The following is an 18,619-nucleotide window of genomic DNA, read 5'->3' as shown; positions in this document are numbered from 1 at the left end:
TAATAATGGTGTACATATAAATATTCTCTTAAGAAAGCCAAAACTTTTACTACTTAAATGTTCAGTTTTGAGGGTTTGTTAACATTTTGAATTGACCAAGAGCACTGTAGTTGTACAATAACAAAAGTAATCCTCAAAAATACAACTTGCCTTATAATTGTGCACACGGTGTAGTTTGGCTGGTCCTGCAATGTATAGTCAGGTGCGACTTATATGTCAAAATTAATTCATACTAACAAACATGAACCAAAGGAAAACATTACCGTCTACAGCCACGAGAGAGCGCTATATGTTGCTCCTGTAGCCTACCCCTGAAAAAACTGTTAACTAAAACATTAACTTAAAGATAATGGAGAAAGACTTGAACAAAATGCCGCCCAAAAGAATAATAATTTTCTAAATAAATGCGACTTATAGTCCAGTGCAACTTATATATGTTTTTTTCCTCTTCGTGATGCATTTTTTTGACTTATGCGACTTATACTCCGGAAAATATGGTAATTCAATGGCCCGTCGTCAATTATTCCTTACGTTATCGTATCTCCAGATAGCATTATTTAGAAACTTGTATACTCGCATATCAAATTTTTTTTGTATTGCGCTGCCATAAATTAGAGTAATTCTGACTACAGACAACATCAGCATCTTTGTTTGGCCTCCCCATGAACTTTTATGTTAAGAGACACAGCCCCCATCCAAGTATGACAAAATTCAAACACCCCTCCCCTCCAAAAAACAGTCTTTCAGCACAAGCTCATTTCCTCTCGGCTTGGGCGAGGCCTTGGCTCTATTCAACCAGCGATATCTCCAACAAAGCCATTATTCCATCTGACCTCAGATTGAATCTGACATCACCGTTTCCCCACCCCTGCCCGCCACTGAGGGGCTTTACAGTGAAAAACTGCCTTTGCTCCTTTGCATCACAAGTCACACGTATCATGCAAGGATTTTAGTGATTGTGCAAACAGATTAGTCGGCGGAGAACTAGTAAAGCTGTGGCTTTTACGATTTCTTTGTGAAAATGAAATGTAGCTACAAAATACTTTAGGATTGTAAATGTGACCCTATAAATCTGAGAATAGACAGAGCATTGCTTTATTTGAATTTTTCTGTCTTACTTTTGAAACGTTCACTGTTCACGCAAAAATAAAAATTCTGGCATTGTTAATTTTAATACGTCAACCACTCACTCCTTGACTTTGCAAATTACATTCTTTATGCTGTTCATCAATGAGACACGTTTGCTTTAAAACTTTTTGAAAGTCATACAATATTTTGTTTAAAATCTTAATCCTAAAAATGTTCTCTTCAATGCAAATTTTAAATCCTCATTTTCATTGTGCATATTAAATACTTTCGGTTTCGACCAGTGAGAACAAATGTGACCGCCATGCATGGTGTGATATATACACTTCTGCTATTTGCAGCATTATAAACAACACATTTAGATTCCTTGAATTTACTTACTATGCCGACTCTTCTTCTCCGGCAGGGGTGGGGGACTTTGGGGAATATGAGTGTTTTCGGCAGGGCTGAAGTTTGACATATATACTCCAGAGTTCGAGGGTGGCATGGATGCAAAGAGTGGGAAGGGTGGGGTTGGCATCTCCTCATCTGGAACGTTGTCGTATTGAGAGTGAAGTCGTTCCACAGGAGGCAGAGGGGTCCGACGCTCCTTTTTAGGGAGAGCGGGTGGCATCGATTGGACAGGGAATGAAGATTCATGGTGGGACTCTGGGAGAGGGCTTAGACAACCCCCTGTATGTGCGTTGGGAATCTGGTCGACGCTCGACAGATCCTGATGGAGGAAGTCATAGTCGGGGTCGTAGCTTTCTGCTGTGTCTGAATAACAGAACGACAAAACAGAAGTCAGTAAATATCGTTTAGGAAGTCAGTAGATAAAATGCAAACACATTAAACCATTGTGCATTGCTGGGAAATAACTACTGCTTAAGTGACAGCAGCAAAGCGGTTTAAAACTGAGTAGCTCTTTAAGTGTGATGTGAGTAAGATTGATAATCTACAGTTTCAATGTAGCTTCTCCAACATTGATCTTAAATGTAATATTAAAAAGTAAATTATCTAAACGCTGTGTCTCACCCAGAGTTTCACAGCTGGTGTTACGAGAACATTGTCCACTGTCCTGCTCCAATGATGAAAGCTGCTCGTCCGACTTGCTCAGTCCTCCGATACTGCCGCAGGGGGAGAGTCGTGGAGACTCCCCGCCATAAGATTGACTGCCGCCGGAAAACCGTCTCTGTAAAGCTTCTGCCTCATATTCCTGGTGACAAAGATAAAAAACTTTACACTCAAGATCAACTTATCTTTGCCAACAAATAAAAAACATGATACCAGCACCAGACATCAGCTCAGATCCACATTTATCTATTATTTTAAAATAAAATAGAAGTGTAATGGTATGTGGAAAGTGACGGAAATCTGTGTCATTCTGTGCAGCATTTAGTGCAAATATTTTATATTCAGCAGCGTCTGCTATGAAGAGCAGTCACGTGGAAAGGGCAGGATTTTGGGTGCACGAGATCACCGTGTTCGGACCGCCTGTGCTTCACCTGTGAAACCATGTCTCCTATTGAAAATAAACTAGACACTCGCAACTTGCACGTACTGTATGAAATGCCCTAGATTGCTAGTTGTTCAAGTTACTGACAACATTTTAAGCTTTCACAGTACAAAAGCTTGGATAATAACGCTTTATTATCACAAAATAAAGATAAACTTTTTAAAAAATCTCTGAGAATTAAAATATAGGCCTAAATATTAATATAAAAAAGTAAAATAAAATGTAAGTTTAAGCAGAGGAACTAAAACTTAAAAACTTAAACTGCAAAAAATAAATTGAACTTAAAATAGCAATACTTGTTAATCGGGTGGTTCAATGGTACTTCATGCATTCTGACTTTTTTAACACAGTTATAGAGTTGTTTCCTCATGCTAAATGTAGGCAAAGTGTCAAAAAATATATAGTATTTCTGTGCAGAATGCACTTCGCCAGGGTGCGTACAAGTTTCGGAAAGTTTTTTTCGAATACGGGTCCAGCTAACGTTTCAGGGGTTTCTATACGTTTTACTTCTTTTTATTGGCACTTCCCCCAGAAAACCCCGCCCACCCGTCAATCAGCGGGAGACGCTAGAACTTACAAACATCACATCACGCGACAGCTTTGTTTAAAGGTATTGCGGAGGGTTTTTTTTTTTCCGGGTGGATCATCAAGACTATTGGTCCTCCGAGTTGTCCAAAAGTGCGTCTGCACCACATGTCGGAGCACTTGCCAACTACACCATAGGCTCCGACGTGAATCATAAATTAAACAGTGTTTTATAGTGTTGCATGACTCGTACTCGCTCTTCCCGCGGTAGTAACTCCTCCTCCTTCATTTTTTCGTACGTTATTAGAAAGAATCGGTAAAGCTAATCTTTCTTTTAAAAATCTGATTTAAATAAAGACTATAAAGGAGATATAAAGGATGTAATACTACTCCATAGGTACTCCAGATTAACATCAGAAATGCTGAAACAGCGTGTGTTATGTGCAGAGGTGTATAGTACTTAAGTATTTTTACTTTCTACATAAAAGTAAATTTTCAAGTCTTTGTATTGAATCAGTGTTTTTCTGTGGAAAAACTACATTCCAAAGCATATTATCAAAATTTTTACTCCACTACATTTCATATTTTCAGGTTTTTGGTTTATATTTAATATTTAAGTACATTAAACATCTAGTACATTTTTTACTTTTACTTAAGTAAAAAGTACTTTTCGTGCTTCTACTTAAAAAGTAAAAGTACACAATATTTATGTAATTGGGTTTAAATCAATATGCAATATTAAAGCAATACACAGTATGATTCTATGCTTTAGAATGTAGTGAACATTTTTTAGTAAAGTAAAGTAATTTTTTTCCCTAGACAAACACTCTGATAAAGCACAGATGCTTAGAAAAAGTAACTAAAATACTTAAGTAAAATACACCTCTGGTTATGTGAGCTTTAAATTTATAAAGAAATAATAAAATGACAAATCCTCATCGCAAAATTACTAATTATTAAACTAACATAAAAATATAAAAATAAAAACTAATGCAAAACATTAAAAAGATAAAATAAAGCTCATATTTTGTTCACTAAATCAACAACTGCAACAGATGCATGCTATCACATAACTGGCATCCACAGATCTGTTTACACAGCACTGATTTACTAAACTCACTTTAAATAATGTCAATTTAGTTACCAAAAGCAGTTATCACTACCATTTGCATCGACATTGTGTGTGAATGCAACATAGCAAGCATCTAAAACAGGACTGACGACCATATCCTGCTGTTATGTAAATCCAGCCATGGTGATGTAACTTGCAATGATATTAAAAAAGTACAATTTTAGGGAAGACTTTAACATTGTACATCACTGTTGTTAAACAGTTGGTTTCTCTGTGTCTATCTCACCTGTCGACAGATGCCAATAGGAAGACTCGATCCACTTATAGTGCGGCTCATCGGCGCTACGACAGCGATCCTCGTGGGAGACGGGGCAGACTGACGCTTCTTTGGAGGAAGCGCTGGTGGACTGCAAGAGGAGCGCAATGGTCATTGCATTGTCAAATTGCAAAGTGAATAAGTCAAACAATTCACAGACACATACGGAGTAATAAAAATATGCAAGCAATCCCAAGACTACAGCTGCACTTTCTGCAAAACAAATCTACAGACCACAACTCTATAAATCAAACAATCTGGTTTGTTTGGTTAACAGTTCAGTTACGGAGCAGAGACTAACTGACTCATTGATAAAGCAGGGTATTTTTGGCTGACATTTACTAATACAGATTATCTATCTAAATTAAATTATGACTACATTGCAAGATCAAACAGGTCTTTAGTATTAATTTGTTTTACCAGAAATGAGGTTTGAAAAGAGATTTCTTGCTACGAAACTACGAAAACACCTGTTGTAGGGTTATTTGTTTAAAGAGGGTGATTGATTTATAAGGGGACATATCATTAAAATTTGACTTTATGTGTAAGTGTTATAATTGGGTCCACTGTGCTTCTAATGTGAAAATGTGAAAAAGATCAACCCAGTAACTAAGTTTTGGTAAACCATTCTCTGTAAGCATGTGAAAAAATAGGTCATTAAAATTTGGCTCCTCTTGTGATGTCAGAAGGGGGATCTTATAATTCCGTCCCCTAATCTGCACTAAATCGTTTTTTTATTTCATCACTTCAATTGCATTTAAAAGGACATACCCAAAACGGCACATTTTTGCTCACACCTATAAAGTGGCAATTTTAAAATGCTATAATAAATATCTATATGGTATTTTGAGCAAAAACTTCACATACGTACTCGGGGAAAACCACAGATTTGTTTTATATCTTTAAAAAGACTTGTGAAATGTCCCCTTTAAAGTAACGCAGAGCTGCCGGTAAAAAGATGAGACGTCTTTACAGCTGTGAGCTGAGTAATTGTTGGCCACGAAAGCATCCACATGCCATTTCTGTGACCTAACTGAGCTTCAAAGGACTTCTGGGATATTAGGGCTGTAACAACTAAGTAACCAAATTGTTTAAAACTGATAATTAAGAGAGTCAACCTTGAATTTCACTACTGATTCATCTGGTCTTTGCGCTAAAAACATTCATCAAAGTCGTCTCTTTGTGGTACTAAAAAAAATAATCCCATATTGCTTTCTATCACCATAAGAGTGACAATGAATGTTAGGGTTTGCGACAGCATTAACAAATTATTTTAAAATATGTGACCCAGTGAGCTTTTGTCAATTTTTCGTCCAAAAATTCAATATGCGCTGCAGACGAAAAACCATTACACACGCAGCTATGACACGCAGCTCCAGGAAATGTCTTAAAGATATATTTATATTGCTGTTCTTCAAACCTTTTCATGTATTTTCATAATAATAAAGAAAGTGTACAATGATTATGTTTGACGAGTGTTGTTTTTTCAAATGCATGTTATAAACGACTCAAACTAAAAGTGATTTCAGATCGATAAGGACGTACTGATCAAAAGCCGTAGTACATGAAATAGCTGTGAATAAATATTGGCTGTGCGATTCAGAATAGTTATCGGCCACATATTATTAATGTATATCGGCATTTATCGGTGCACACCTACTACATAATGTAAAGAACATTCAGTGAAAATATAACCTTGATATCTTTAATATTGATCGAGTAAGATCATGTCAAAGATTGAAATCAATGTGAAAATGATTGAAATCACACTTTGACGCTCTTAATATCATAATTAGATTATGAAACATAAGTCTGGATTTCACAATCAGGATCAAACATATGCTAAAAACCTGCCAAGATAGTCAATAAACAGACCAACTCTCTAACCGAAATGTCCCAGCTGAAACACATGGCAGGGTTTAGATTAATCCAGAACTAGGCTTTAGTTCAATTAGGATATTTAAGTCATTTTTAAAAGCATAATTTATAAAAAAAACATTACTGGTGTGCATTTTCAGGCACAACACTCACACTGATATATTTTAAGATATGTCGGAGCAAGTTGTTTTCAATCAAGATAAAACTAACATTTACGTTAGTCTGGGACTAGGTTTAAGCCCTTTCTGGGAAACCACTTTAATAAAACGAAATCACAATAATTTACTTCCCCCATGTCTTCCAAAATGTTGATGTCTTTCTTTGTTCAATCGAGAAGAAATTATGTTTTTGAGGAAAACATTACAGGATTTTTCTCAATTAAATAGACTTTATCGGACCTCAACAGTTTACAGTTTCAATGCGGTTTAAAATCGCAGTTTCAAAGGACTCTAAACAATCCTAAACGAGGTATAAGGGTCTTGTCTAGTGAAACGATTGTCATTTTCGGAAAGGAAAATAAAGATATGCACTTTTAAACCATAACTTCTCGTCTTGCACTAACAGTGTGACGTGCCAGCGCGACCTCACGCATGCATAAGCACTTAGAAAGGTCAAGCATGACGTATGCAAAACTACCGCCCCAATGTTTAATCGGGGGACTGTTCTGACATTGGTGTATGTGAAATGATACTGATTAATGTGTCAGTTTATGGTTTAAAATGGTATGCAAATGTGCATTTCAAGTGACACGCGATCTTTCGACGTGCTTAGAAAAATATGTAAGGTCACACAGCTAGTGCAAGACGAGAAGTTGTGGTTTACAAGTACTTATTTGTATTTTTCTTGTCAAAAATGACAATCATTTCGCTAGATAAGACCCTTATGCCTCGTTTGGGACCGTTTCGAGCTGTTTGAAGCTGCATTGAAACTGCAATTTTAAACTGCATTGAAACTGTAACCTGTTGGGGTCCGATAAAGTCTATTAAATTGAGAAATATCCTGGAATGTTTTCCTCAAAAAACTTAATTTCTTCTCGACTGAACAAATAAAGACATAAACAACTTGGATGACATGGGGGTGAGTAAATTATCAGGATTTTATGGTTATGAAAGTGGAGTAATCCATTAAAGGTGCAGTGTGTAAATTTTAGCGGTATCTAGTGGTGAGGTTGCGAATTGCAACCAATGGCTCCGTTCACTGCTCACCACTCGCTTTTAAAACGCATAGAGGAGCTAACAAACATGTCATCTACGGAGACAACTTAGAAAAAAAAGTTTGTCCATTAAGGGCTTCTGAAAAAACATGGTGGCACAAAATGGCGAATTACATGTTAGGGGACCATCGGTGTACGTAGATAAAAATGTCTCATTTTGTGGTAATAAAAACATAATGATTCATTATGAAAGGTCTTTATACACCCCTGATAATATAGTTTTGTAAATTATTTTGCATTTCTGTCAAGAGATCCTTCTAAAAATTACACACTGCACCTTTAAGTAGTTTTTACAAGCATATCTTACAAAAAACATTACTGATATGCATTGTGAAACAAAACAATGGCATTGATGTATGTTAAGATATGTCAATGCAAGATGTTTTTAAATGAAGGCAGCTCAAGCGTGCATTTTAGTCTGGGACTATCATAAACCCGGTCCGGGAAACCACCCCATGGTCTTGTTGTTGAGCTTGAAGCAGATGAATCAACGTAATGATCTTTTATGCCATCGACACAGCTTAATCCTTATTCGTCTAGACTTCCCTCTCTCTTCTCTTTACATCTCTGTATTTAGAAAAGAGCCGAGCTCATTTCTCAGAAAACAGCCCGTTTGTCAATGACACTCAGGCAGAGGAAGCCGAGCCCCGTGCTGCTGCACCGTACAAAGACCAGAGTTCTCGAGTACGCCTCTATTTATATCTATCTTTCACACAATTTCTTTTAGACTTCCCGCGAACAATCAGAAAGTGATGGGGCTTTGCGAGCCCAACACCTTAACCATACACAGCTTCAAAACAGATCACTTAAGATACCCAGATGTTTACTGCATGTAACCCAGATAACAGATGATACAACATGATAACTCGACCCACATCTTTTTTTTATCTCTTAAACTTTTCTATACATGTACTTGTGTTTTGTTTCACTCTATAAATCTTGAAAACTAAATAAACTAAACATCTTTTGCAGACCATGAAGATTTGACTTAGTGAGTGACCTACAAAGGCTGCATTTTAAAGCATCATAGACATGCTGTTAATGCAAACTTTAAAGTAGCACTGCATGTATTCTTTTGCATATAATACAATCCCATAATGCACTGCAGCAAACAGCTCACTAGATTTTAAAACACAGACATAGGAAGCTTTTCATACCAGTGTTCAGGCACTTTGAGTCCAGGTAGAGGGGGTTTAGGGGGTTTAGGAGGGGCCACTTCCTCTTCTGGGATTTTATTTGGGACTTCTGTAGTCTCAGGGGCATCATTCACGACATTTACCTTCGTCTCAATCACAGGAGGATCTGGAACACTGGCAGTATAGAGGTCAAAATTAATGACGTGGTACTTTAGTGTTGACAAACAACACACAAACTACATACTGCAGGTTGAGATCTCAAAAAAAAAACTATACCCCCTAAAGCAACCAAATGGGCATGCTGCAGTTGGTATTTCATAATACTGTACCTTTTAAGTTGTCACTTAGTAGAAATCTTTCTGAAGGGCAAGAACTATTTCACAAAAAGCTTTTTCAATTACCGCTGTGGACTGGTGACTGGAGGCAGAGTTTTGATGGGCGTCGTGGGCGAGGGGTGTTCCTGCTTCTCGATGGCGACTTTAACAAGCTCCTACAGGAAACCACAGGCAGAGTCATCTCTGCACACAACGCTATCGACTCAAAACAAAACCTATGACTACATACAATACAGCAGAAATATGTGTGGAGAGTACATGAAGATGTCAAACATAACAAAACAAGCCGCAACAAAGTTCAGCTGAATGTTAAACACAAATGAGGATTAATTCTGCCAGACGTATTTAAAGGAAAAGTGTGTCATTTAAAAAGCACAAGCATGACCAAACAGAACTGAAACACAAGCTTTGCTGAGCAAACACAATCCCATGTCTAAACAGACACAACTCATGCCATTGGTTGAGCCAATGTTGGGCTGTTTGGGACATTTAAACCAACAGAGAAATGTTTTGATAGCACCACAGTATTTGCCAAATCAGACTTATTATAGATGAATTTTAAACTGGGATAAAAACATTTTAACATTGAACCTAAAAATCATACCATAGCTTTAAGCATTATTCCTATATATTCATATGCTTATGAACAATACCTTTACACCATCCAACACTGCTTTGATCATATTGGTGGCGGTTGTGATTGTTTCTTTATCCTCCAAGTTCACGCCCTCCAGCATCACCTTGTCCGACCAGCCAATGAGGTTTGCTAAACTCTGATAGAGTTCACTTAGACAGGACGACACTTTTGAACTGGGAACAGATGGATGAAGAATTCATCTAAATATTATACAGTAATAACGCGAAGGTCAAGACATCAAAAGCTACAAAAAAGAAAAAACTTTCGCCTTTTTCTCACTGCAGTTATCTCAAGCTGGCCATTGGAATCATTACACATTAGATTGTCAGGGCTCGACATTGTCCGCGTGTCCGGGACAAGTGAATGTTTTGGACGGGCAAGTGAGAGATAATTTTTACTTTCTTTTTTAATTTAAAGATTTTTGCACATTGCGGTTTTCACTACAGGTTCTGTACACACCATGGCGTCAGTCTCTCCGCTGACTGTACTTGAGAGACTTTCGATCATTATCAGATGCGGAGCCATGTGCAAACAAAAAAACAAAAATGCAGTGCACATCACCACGCCCACCCACCCACTTCTCGCACACACAAACATGGACATGTGCATTGCATATTTGTAACGTGCATGTGGCTTTGCATCCTTCCTGACCGCATATTAGTTGCCCATTATTCCCCTCGTCGGATGTGCCGAAATAAACTGTGAATCTGTGGGGAAAACTGAAACGTAATTATAATTATAAAAAATAACTGCTTTAATCAGGTATTTCCAAATTGACATGGCTGAAATTTGGTCATTTTTGTCTCTGGGCAAGTTTGATAATGAATAAACAAAATTTACTTGTCCAAAGGACATTCACATAACAATACTTGAAGTCCACTTTTTTTGAAAATATTCTAATTTTCCAGCTCACCTAGAGTTAAACATTTGAATCTTACCATTTTGGAATCGATTCAGCTGATCTCCGGGCTGGCGCTAGCACTTTTAGCATAGCTTAGCACAATCCATTGAATCTGACCAGACCATTGTGCTAAAAAATAACCAAAGGGTTTCGATATTTTTCAGATTTAAAACTTGACTCTTCTGTAGTTACATTGTGTACTAAGACCGACAGAAAATTAAAAGTTGCAATTTTCTAGGCAGTTATGCTAGGTACTATACTTAAACTGGCGTAATAATCAATGACTTTGCTGCTGTAACATGGCTGCAGCAGGCGTATTGATATTACGCACTGCCCGAAAAATAGTCCCCTTGGTTACTTTCAATAGCAGGGGACTATTGTCGGCAGTGTTGGGTAAGTTACTCAAAAAAAGTAATTAATTACTAGTTACTAATTACATCTTCAATCATGTAATTACATTACTTTACAAATTACTCTCTCCAGAAAGTATTTAATTACTTACTAATTACTTTCTAAATCATATTAGTACATGATACAAGAATAGGCTTGAAATGGCTCGAAAAAATAATATATAAAAATACATCAATTATTCTGGTCCCACTTTAGGGTCCAATTCTCTCTATTAACTAACTTTTAACTACTTTTGCCTTAATATACTCCAACTACTGTTTATTAATAATAAAGAAGTTGTTCATTTTAAGTACTGGTAGAAATGGGGAGGGTTAAGGATGAAGAATAAGGTTTTGCAGAATCAGGCATTAATATGTGCTATTAAGTATTAATAAACAGCCAACATCTCATTAATATCAATGCTAATAATCAACCAGTTTATAATGAAAATTGTAAACTAAAACCATGTTAAATCCACTATTGTATTATAGTATTTAGTTACATCAGAAGTAACTGTAATTAGATTACAAGAAAAATAAGAGTAATCCCTTACTTTACTTTTTCAAGGGAAAAGTAATTAAATTACAGTAACTAATTACTTAGTAACTAGTTACACCCAACACTGATTGTCGGCACTGCGTAATATCACTACGCCTGCTGCAGCCATGTTACAGCAGCAAAGTCATTGATTATTACGCCAGAATAAGTATAGTACCGAGCATAACTGCCTAGAAAATTGCAACTTTTAATTTTCTGTCGGTCTTAGTACACAATGTAACTACAGAAGAGTCAAGCTTTAAATAGGAAAAATATTACTCTTTGGTTATTTTTAGCACGATGCTAATGGTCTAATCAGATTCAATGGATTGTGCTAAGCTATGCTAAAAGTGCTAGCGCCAGACCTGGAGATCAGCTGTATGGATTCCAAAAGGGTAAGATTCAAATGTTTAACTCTAGGGGAACTGGAAAATGAGCATATTTTCAAAAAAAGTGGAATGTCCCTATAATGTCAAACCCTGGATTGTTATGAAATTTTAACCCAAACCTACAAAATACTGCTGTAAACATAATCTTGAATAATCTCCTATACATCTCATATACTATAACCTGTTAATTTGAGTGTCAAAATGTTATATGTGCAGGTCTTAGTGATTTAAAGACTGAGATCTTTGGTAAAAGTAAGTGACTTTGGAGGAAAGGTAATTCACCTGCTCAATATCTTGTTATCGAGATGAACCAAGTTCGTGATGGCCTCCAACACTTTGCTTGCGGAACCAGGAAGCATCTCCAGGACCTTCTTGTCCAACACCATTTTGTCAATTATTGTTTTGAAGTACCGCAAGGCACTAACCACTTCTTTCTCACGCTCATCTAGTTGATTCAGACTCTAAACATACCCAAACAAACACCATTAAAACCTCAATCTCTATTCGCTTTCACACCTACATGGATGTTTTCAAACATTGAAGTGTGACTACTTCTACAACAGTAGTTAGATTAAAAACGTCTATGGCGACGCACTTTCTTACCTTGGTCACGGTCTTTTCTGGAGACTTAACGGGTTGTTCTGGCGGCGGTTTGGACTTTTTGTTTGATGGTGTCCTTTTGATTTTTGGAGAGTGGAATTTATCCTTTAGTTTCATTGTAAAGGATGTCAAGTGGGAACGCTGGGATTCTAGAGAGAAACAAAAAACACAAACAAATCGAAACGATGATTGTTCAGCTATCAAGTGTGATAAAGTTCCTATCCTTTATGAATATTTACATGACTTCAGTAAATGCAGACAGGAGTTTACTGCACTGTGAGACAGCAACTTTTGTCTGCCTCTCAGGAATACACGCAAGAGGACACTCGGGTCTCTATGTACGGTGAAAACCTCTTTAAACTAGTCTCTGTGGGATTTAATGTGCTTTTGGAGCGTGCCATCCTGGAATTCTGGTGATGACAACATCGAAAACAAAACCATTTAGGGACGATTTGCTTTACCAACATCAGAAGAATGAAGCACTAGGTGGCATTATGTATTATAAAAATACATGCATCACTTTATTATTCTATGAAAACTTATTACATCTCAAACCCCTAAAATGGCAGGCTGGGCAACTGTCCGTACAAATTAGCAGCTTAATAAACAACTGTTAAAAATGTGTTTAAATGATCTAAAATAAGATACTTTGGCTAACAACAAATTTAACAAATATCAGTACTTGTTGGGATATTAGGATAATTCAAAAAATTTGGATGTTCTCAAATGTCCATGTAGTACAACCACAAGGTCTTTTATTAAGAACTTGAAGTTAACTAGTATACAGTAATCAGGATATCACATCATCCAGACAAACCAAGGTGGTCTTTATGGCTAAATGAAGTTTGTACACTTTCTGTGTCAGGTGGTACAACCAATGTAAAACTACGAAAAAATAATATACATCAAACACATTATAATTGTATTTAAAAAGTATATTAATGAATTTAATGTCACAACCAAAGCTTATATCAGCATCTAAGTAGAAGTCTGATAAATGTAAATTAATTGCAGAGGTCAGGTGGTGCAACCAGAAAGTCAAAGGGTGCAACTGCTATGAATACCTCTAAAAAAATTTTTATAAATTAAGCTAAATAATTTCAATAAGATCATAATTTTAATGTTAATAAATGCAAGGTTGTTTATACTTGCTATTATTTATAAAAAAAAAAGATTGTTCTTAAAGGAAGGGTGCATGATTTTTGAAAAACACTTTGGAAAAGGGAGTCGGGCGAGTACCAAAACACACTTGTAGCTAATCAGCAGTAAGGGGCGTGTCTACTAACTGACATCATTGCCTGGGTTGCGTATGTGTGGGGCGGGCCTATCAAAAGAAGATCCAGATTCTATTGGGGTAGGGGCGTGTTTGTTTATGTGATTTCACATATCAACACTGGCTTTCAGAGATCATGCACCCTGCCTTTAAATGTATAGTTCTCAAATGCTACTTTTATGGTAAAGTTGCTTTACACTTTCAGACTATTTGCAGGATTTAAGTCTTAAATGCATCAAATGAACATACAATAAGTATGACACAGGGAGTACATTAAAACATCTAACAATGAGTAGTTGCACCACCTGACATTTTTTTGAATGGGGAATTCAAAAATCAAATTCAAATGTACTGAAATGCTGTTCAATAAACAAAATGTTTTAATCACATTGTTCCTAAGTCAAAAATATGCATTACATCTATTTTTAAAAGATTTTAAAAGGTATGTTTTTAAGAATGTGACCTATATGTTACACATTCTGTGTCATAAGGGGCGTGGCTGCTAGCTTTGAAAGTTGGGCATGAGTGAATTAGCCCTTAGGTTAATAAAAGACAACCATATATCAGATATAAAAGCATTCATGTCTTGTGTTAAAACATGAAAGGAAGGGAGTGGTATGCTCATTCTAAAGCATTTTATTGAACAATAAGCAAAAAACATTTTCAATGGATATATCTGCTGTACATTTTGTAATGTTTAAGAGTAACTTGGCATATACAGTAAACAGACATATATGTGTCTGGAGGGAGAGAAAGTTATTACATTTACACCTATTCTTCTCTACAGCTCAGTGGTAGTGTTAGCAGCGCATATGTCATGGGCAAGGAAACACATATACTGATAAAAAAACGTATACTTTGTAATGCACTTGATAAAAGTGTCAAATGAAAACATAAAGCGTAAGTAGAAGATGCTGGCGATAATAGAGACTTATCTTTCCTATCTCATAGTGATGAGATAATTAATCTGAACAGCTTTAATTGCCCATGACAGCCAACTTGCTGAATGACGGTCTTAAAGCAGGGCAAACCAGGAGGCGTTTGCGTTTTTAGAAAATGTGTGTTATTCCTATCTCTTCTTGGCCCTTGATAAAGTAGGAAGTGCTGTACGCAAGTTTAAATCCTCTTTTTTTATTTCCTCTGAAACTGAGATAGTCTACCAGACCGCAACAGCTGAACCGGCTTGTTTCTCAGCCCTGAACTTCTAAGAACCTTCCTCATGCAGGTCACATCCTGACCCCAAGTTTCCTCCACCAAGCATTGCAAGAAATGAACCACCACCAAACGTGCGGCCTTGATGTTGAAAGGAGTTAAGAATCTTAATACACTGGACAGATTAATGCATAAAGCTGCAGTAATTAAACTGATAAAGGTAGTTACTGGTAAAAACATATTTTAAAAACTTCCTCTCATGACATTGCAGATACCTGTAGCAGTTGATATTGCACTGATTTTGCTTGCTTGACATTAAAATGCAATGCATAACAATACAAGCTTTCAATAAAATACCAAAGATGTGTCCTCCTAAGCAGACCACACTGGCCAGCATTCTTCTCTATAATGTCTACACTTAATGGCTACCTAGAAAAGAAGCACTACGCTGAAGGCAAGATGTGAACCGCTCACCCACAAGCAATTCAAGTTTCTCTGAATTAAACCCATTAAGAGGGAAGTGACTGACTGCAACCACATAGTGTAGTTTACAGACAAATTAACCTGTTCATGCCACTGATTAGTCTTTTGTAGTTCTATTTCTGCACTAATACATTATTCATCTAGACATGCATCAGTGCAAACTGGTTTCAAACTGTGTACATATAGTGCAATGTATACAACTACATCCATACCTTTATATTATTGTCTAGACTCTATACTTTTAACATTATATTGTATCTGATATCAGTCTCAGCTCGAATGAACATCAATAGGCTGCATTAAACTGAACTTACTATAAATCCTTTACAAAGTGACTAAAAGTGATTTACACAACTATTTTACTAGCCCCTTATTCACTGAATCATATAATAGTCATATAATAATATTTTATACAGTAAAATATAACATAACATGTGTGATGGCTTGTCATGGTCCAGTAGAAATGCCTTATGTATATTTTGGCAATTTCTGTAAATCTGTGTAGGTATTAGGGCTGTCACAACGATTAAATAATCGTCTCATCGCGATTGTTTGACCTCATCGCGATTGTTTGACCTCATCGCGATGATTTCAGATCACCGCAATGATTGCACATCTCTTTAAAAACACAAGGGGGAGCTGCAGCGCCTTTATAAACGAGACAGTATCAGATGACGCTCCTTAACTGACAGTGTAAAGCGTTACATATTGCCAAACCATTTAGCAGCATTTAAAGAAATGCTGCAAAACTTAATACGTACTATGAATTGCCCGGTAAAACGTACATTTCCAAAACAGCAATTCCAAATTTAGGAAAGTGAAGGATGCTATTCTTAAGGACTGTAAGGAATTAAATTTTTTGCAGCCACTACAGACATTTGGTCAATATGTCCTGTTCTTGTATAGACGGCTTCATCAGACACACGTGCGCTGACGCGATACACGTCTGGATCCGAACTTCACTTCCGGTTTCGTTTTTTTTTTAATGGTCTGACTAGTTGCTAAACTAATCTCTTGAATAAATGCCTTGTCGAAAATAACAAATTATTTGGTTTCCTAGGTAATCTATGTGTTGTTTTTTTGCTTGTTATATAAATAAACTACGTTTAAAGAACTTTGTTGTTATTTATTCTTAGCGGAGTTTACCGGAAGTTACGTGCAGACCACGACAGACGGTTGTTTGTGTTGTTACTGCTGAAACCGTCTATAGTCAGTTTATTTTTATTTTTATACACTTTATTGTGTTTATTTCTAATGAAGAATTTTCAGTTTTTGAAAGATATATTCATTAAATAATTATTTTAAATATGTGTTATGTGTATTCATATATTTACTGGCAGGTAAACCTTGTAGGGATGCACCGATAGGATTTTTTTGGGCCGATACCGATTCCGATTGAACAGACAACTTCTGGCCGATACCAATGCCGATATTAATCACTTGTATACAATACTATACAGTTGGTCTATTAGCTAGTTTATTTCTGCATCAAATTATTTTTACTGAACATGGATTGAATCTAATTAACATTCAACTGACCAACATAATAAGAGAGGCACAAATTAAGCTAAAACAAATATAATAAGACAGCATGACAGCCTTCAAAGGTGGTTTTTGCTACTCAGCATTTATTTTATTAACAACATTAACTCATTTTTTACATATAATGGATTTCTTTATGCAGTTAATTAATAAACAATCGGTATCGGCCTTTCTCGTGCCATTGCCGATATGCCGATGGTTTCAAATTCATAAAAAATCGGCCGATAAATATCGGTGGCGATACATCGGTGCATCACTAAAACCTTGCAAACATTTTTATTTAAATAATCACAAAAATGTGTAAAAATAATTTCACGAACAAACAAAAAAATGTATGAAAATTAAATGTCAAAGCAATAAAACAGACAATCGTCAAAGTCCTAAAACTGGCAATAAATCGTCATAATTGTCACAATTTATTAATTGTCACCCAAATTTCAAAATCGTAGGTATGAGTTAAATTTTGTATATTTAGTGAATGATTTTAGATCTCTCTCTAAATGTTTTATATATATATATATATATATATATATATATATATATATATATATATATATATATATATATATATATATATATATATATATATATATATATAGTATATTACATCAGTAAATGTGAGGCTAAATGTGAAAACTACCACTTGATAGAAGACATATGCTAGTATTTTACACAGAAAAATCATAATAGATGACAGGATGTTCAAATACACACACCTGTCTAGACCATTCAACACATAACACACCATATAACACAAAAAAGACAAAGCACGTCAACACAACATTGACACAAAAGACAGCAACGTTCAACATTACAAAATGACATAATTATAAAATGACAAAACAGAGAAGTGTCAGTCAGCTACAAGTCCACAACAGAGCTAGCAAATCTGTCCACACCCAGCCACAGACGTCCGAGCATTATTCGTGTCCAAATAAATATCATAACGTCTTATAAATACGTTTAATAACACTATCATATGCTGTACACTTCGTATAGGGCGTGTTTAGGCAATGAAATAAATAAAGATAAGACGCTATGATTGTGTCGGTGGCCTTGAACCCGTCTGATGCTAACGCTAACACGGCTAACTGAAGTTCAGCAGCCTCAGATTAATTATAAATATATAAAAATATTAAGTCTTACCTTGTTTACTGTCTATTTTTCCAGACATGGTGGAGGCAGTGAGTGAGCTGCTCGAGATAAACAAGCCAAATGTGCTGGTCTGTCGCCGTTACTTTAGCATCTTCACGAGACAGACAGACCGGTCAGTGCAGTGTTGCTGCTGCTGCGCTCTCTCGCTCTCTGTCTGAGAGCGCGCGTGTGTGTGTGTGTTTGTGTGTCTGCCTCCTCCATCCACACACACATTCAGTATATGCATCGGCCTGTATACTATATACTGTACTGTACACATATTCACCTACATGCACACAAATTATTTATATATTCACACATGCATAATATACACATATACATGACATATACACAGTACATTTATACAAACACACACAAGGCAGCAGTTAATAATGATAGTGATAGGTGTGATTTTTACAGAAATATCGCCATCATGCGTCAAGTATGATACATTACAGCTTATGGATCCAAGAACCAGCAATTTATATACTCTAAATACACTAATATTATAAAAAAAAAACATAT

General features: G+C 36.1%; 1 protein-coding gene across 4 annotated transcripts in view; it reads right to left on the bottom strand.

Annotated features, from left to right (window-relative positions):
• rapgef1a (Rap guanine nucleotide exchange factor (GEF) 1a) overlaps positions 1-18,318 on the bottom strand; it is a 41,172-nt gene extending 22,854 nt beyond the window's left edge. For 2 of the 4 annotated variants that reach the window (XM_055168039.2, XM_055168040.2), the window contains exons 1-9: positions 18,107-18,317; positions 12,514-12,659; positions 12,193-12,371; positions 9,710-9,866; positions 9,123-9,211; positions 8,743-8,895; positions 4,465-4,585; positions 2,101-2,281; positions 1,468-1,842 (exon numbers count right to left, since the gene is read on the bottom strand). In XM_055168039.2, the coding sequence (XP_055024014.2) occupies positions 1,468-1,842; positions 2,101-2,281; positions 4,465-4,585; positions 8,743-8,895; positions 9,123-9,211; positions 9,710-9,866; positions 12,193-12,371; positions 12,514-12,659; positions 18,107-18,134 (1,429 nt within the window). In that variant the 5' untranslated portion in view covers positions 18,135-18,317. Of the gene's footprint in view, positions 1-1,467; positions 1,843-2,100; positions 2,282-4,464; positions 4,586-8,742; positions 8,896-9,122; positions 9,212-9,709; positions 9,867-12,192; positions 12,372-12,513; positions 12,660-18,106 lie in introns of all 4 variants that reach the window. The other 2 variants (XM_055168038.2, XM_055168041.2) reach the window with 2 other exon arrangements.
• Between the last annotated feature and the right edge of the window lie 301 nt (positions 18,319-18,619).

The sequence above is a fragment of the Misgurnus anguillicaudatus genome, chromosome 5 (genome assembly GCF_027580225.2).
Source record: "Misgurnus anguillicaudatus chromosome 5, ASM2758022v2, whole genome shotgun sequence".
Lineage (NCBI taxonomy): Eukaryota > Metazoa > Chordata > Actinopteri > Cypriniformes > Cobitidae > Misgurnus > Misgurnus anguillicaudatus.
This window is presented reverse-complemented; position numbering and strand designations above follow the sequence as displayed.